This window comes from Hyaena hyaena, unplaced genomic scaffold (genome assembly GCF_003009895.1).
Source record: "Hyaena hyaena isolate Hyena2069 unplaced genomic scaffold, ASM300989v1 scaffold_219, whole genome shotgun sequence".
NCBI lineage: Eukaryota > Metazoa > Chordata > Mammalia > Carnivora > Hyaenidae > Hyaena > Hyaena hyaena.
In genome coordinates this window covers 926,672-930,248 of record NW_024080850.1, presented here as the reverse complement: position 1 = coordinate 930,248, position 3,577 = coordinate 926,672, and the positions used below count along the sequence as shown (strand labels likewise).

The following is a 3,577-nucleotide window of genomic DNA, read 5'->3' as shown; positions in this document are numbered from 1 at the left end:
CTGGGTGGCTCAGTTGATTGAGATTTCTACTTTGGCTCAGGTCATGATCTCACAGTTTGTAGGTTTGAGCCTTATGTCAGGCTCCGTGCTGATACTGTGGAGCCTGCATGGGATCCTCTGTTCCTCTCTGCCCTTCCCCTGCTCATGCTCTCTCTTTTTCTCAAAATAAACTAACAAAATTAAAAAAAAAAAAGGGGGCGCCTGGGTGGCTTAGTCGGTTAAGCGTCCGACTTTCGCTTAGGTCATGATCTCGCGGTTTGTGGGTTCGAGCCCCGCGTCGGGCTCTGTGCTGACTGCCAGCTCAGAGCCTGGAGCCTATTTCAGTCTGTGACTCCCTCTCTCTCTGACCCTCCCCTGCTCACGCTGTCTCTCTCTCTCTCCTAGAAAAAAAAAAAAACATTAAAAAAAAAAAAGAATCTATCAGAACTTGTTTTGTGACCTAATTTATTTAGGAATTTTCCAGGTGCTCTTTAGGAGAATGTATATTCTGCTGTTTGGGGTGGAATGTTGGTTTATGTCTGTTAGGTCTAGTTGGTTTCTTGTGTTGTTCAATTGCTTTACTTCCTTATTATCGGCTGTCTGGTTGTTCTATCTCTTTTTAAAAGTTAGCTATTAAAGTCTCCAATCACTTTTGTAGTACAACTTCCTTCTTGAGTACTATCAACTTTTGCTTCATATACTTTGAGGGTCTGTTACTAGGTTTATAAATAGTATATCTTTTTTTCTGTAGTAACCTTTATTAACATACAATATCTTTGTCTACTATAATCTTTTTTCTTTAATGTCTATTAATCTGATATTAGAATAATCATTCCAGCTCTCTTTTATTTACTATTTGCATGAAATATCCTTTTCTGTCCTTTCACTTTCAACCTATTTGAAGTTTTGGATTGAAAGTGAACCACTTACAGGAAGCATATAGTTGAATCATGTGTATTAATCCATTGTGTTAATCTCTGTCATTTGACTGCAGAGTTTAATTTAGTTACAAAAAGTAGTAACAAATAAGGAAGGAATTCTGCTATTTTACAACTGCTTTCTTATATGCTTTATAGGCCTCTCATGTATTTCATTCTGTTATTGCCTTTTTTTGTGTTTAGTTGATTATTTCTGTAGTAAAGTTTTTATTCCATTATTTACTTTTGTATATGTTGTATATACATTTTTGTCATTACTATGGGGATTAAATTTAATATCCTAAAGTTATAACAATCTAATTTGAATTTATACCAACTTAACTCTGTTCCTATACAGCTCATTCTCCCTCCTTTTAGTTACTAATGTCACCAATTACATGTTTGTATTTTTGGTGCTCAATGCCATAGATTAGGAACTCTTTTTATGCATTTGTCTTTTAAATAATGTGGAAAATAAAAAATGGAGTTACAAGAAAAAATTGCAATAGCACTAGTTTTTATAATTGTCACATTTACTAATCTTTATTTCCTTTTTTTTTTTTGGTAAATGAAAATTTATTATTGCCATGTTTTCACCAGCAAAACTTAATTATCTTGGTCTTTCCTTCTTGCCTTGGTATAGGGCCAAAAGAGAGACATTGGCTATTTTGATAACCTTAAAGTGAACTCCAGGAATGTCACTGACAGCATGACCTTTGCAACCAAATCCAGCAACCAGAACTTCATCATTTTCCTCAATAAAAGTCAAACAACCATCACTGGGTACAAAGGCTGTGATTTTTTTGTCATTATTTTTTAAAGTTTTCTTCCTTTCTTTCTTTCTTCTTCTTATTTTTTAACTCACATCCAAGTTAGTTAGCATATAGTACAATAATGATTTCAGGAGTAGATTGCAGTGACGTATAGGAGGATTAGGAGGAACTTAACTGAGGACCATGGGGGAGAAGAAGGGGGGAAATGGTGGGGGAAAGGGAGGAGGCAAACCATGAGAGACTCTTGAATGCTGAGAAACAAACTGAGGACTGATGGATGTGGGGGGGAGGGGGAAGATGGGCATGGAGGAGGGCACTTGTGGGGATGAGCACTGGGTGTTATATGGAAACCAATTTGACAATAAACTATTTGTAAAAAAAATAATAATAATAAATAAATAAAAAGAATTTACTCGGGAAAAAAAAAAGAGTAGATTGCAGTGATTCGTTCCCTATGTATAACACCCAGTGCTCATCCCAACTAGTGTCTTCCTTAATGCCCCTTACCCATTAGGCTATCCCTCCTCCCACAACCTCTCCAGCAACCCTCAGTTTGTTCTCTGAACTTAAGAGTCTCCCTCTCTGTTTTTATATTATTTTTGCTTCCCTTCCCTTATGTCCATCTGTTTTGTATCTTAATTCCACATATGAGTAAAGGCATATGATATTTGTCTTTGACTAATTTTGCTTAGCATAATATCCTCCAGTTCCACCCATGTAGTTGCATATTGCAAGATTTCATTCTTTTTGATTGCCAAGTAATACTCCATTATACATATGTATACACACATACACACACACACACACATACCCCACATCTTCTGGGCTGGACATTTGGCCTCTTTCCATACTTTGGCAATTGTCGATAACACTGCTATAAACATTGGGGTGCATCTGCCCCTTCGAAACAGCACACTTGTATCCCTTGGATAAATATCTAGTAGTGCAATTGCTTGATTGTAGGGTAGTTCTATTTTTAACTTTTTGAGGAATCTCCATACTGTTTTCCAGAGTGGCTGCACCAATTTGCATTCCCACTAGCAGTACAAGAGATCCTCTTTCTCCACATCCTTGCTGACATCTGTTGTTGCCTGAGTTGTTAATTTTAGCCATTCTGACTGGTATAAGGTGGTATCTCATTGTGGTTTTAATTTGCATTTCCTTGACGATGAGTGATGTTGAGCATTTTTTCATGTGTCTGTTAGCCATCTGGATGTCTTCTTTGGAAAAGTATCTATTCATGTCTTTTGCCCATTTCTTCACTGGATCATTTGTTTTTTTGGGTATTGAGCTTGATAAGTTCTTTATAGATTTTGGATACTAACCCTTTATCTGATATGTCATTTGCAAATATCTTCTCCCATTCCGTTGGTTGCCTTTTAGTTTTGCTGATGGTTTCCTTTAATGTGCAGAAGATTTTTTTAATCTTGGTATTATTATTATTATTTATTATTATTCTTGATCAGCTGGAACCTGACACACTTCCTAATGGCAGAATTTGGCTCTTTGGCTTCAAAGCCTACTTTTTCCAGCACAATTCCTTTTGCATGGGAAGTGCCACCAAAAGGTTTGGCCTTCAGGGGTGTGCCAAAATGGGCCTTCTAGCACGTTTATCACTTTTGATCTTGTCATTGGCTATGGAGCTTCCTGGCAGTATGACAACCACAGCACTTGCCCATCTTGCCAGCACTACAGACCTGAACAAAAATGAGAAGCAGCATAGGAAGGATCCACAAGCTCTACCAATCTTTATTTCTTCATATAGTTTTGAGTTACTGTCTAGCATTCTTTCATTTCAACTTGAAGGATTCCCTTTAGCATTTCTTGTAGAACAGCTCTAGTGGTAACACATTCCCTCTGTGTTTATTCAAGAATGTCATAATTTCTCCCTCATATTTGAAGGACAGT

At 37.0% G+C, this 3,577-nt stretch overlaps 1 protein-coding gene across 1 annotated transcript; it reads right to left on the bottom strand.

Moving 5' to 3' along the window:
- Positions 1 to 1,506: 1,506 nt before the first annotated feature.
- Positions 1,507 to 3,348, bottom strand: LOC120238875 (40S ribosomal protein S23-like). Its single transcript, XM_039242945.1, is given in 2 exon segments — positions 1,507 to 1,703; positions 3,123 to 3,348. Coding segments are annotated over 2 exon segments (423 nt in total).
- Between the last annotated feature and the right edge of the window lie 229 nt (positions 3,349 to 3,577).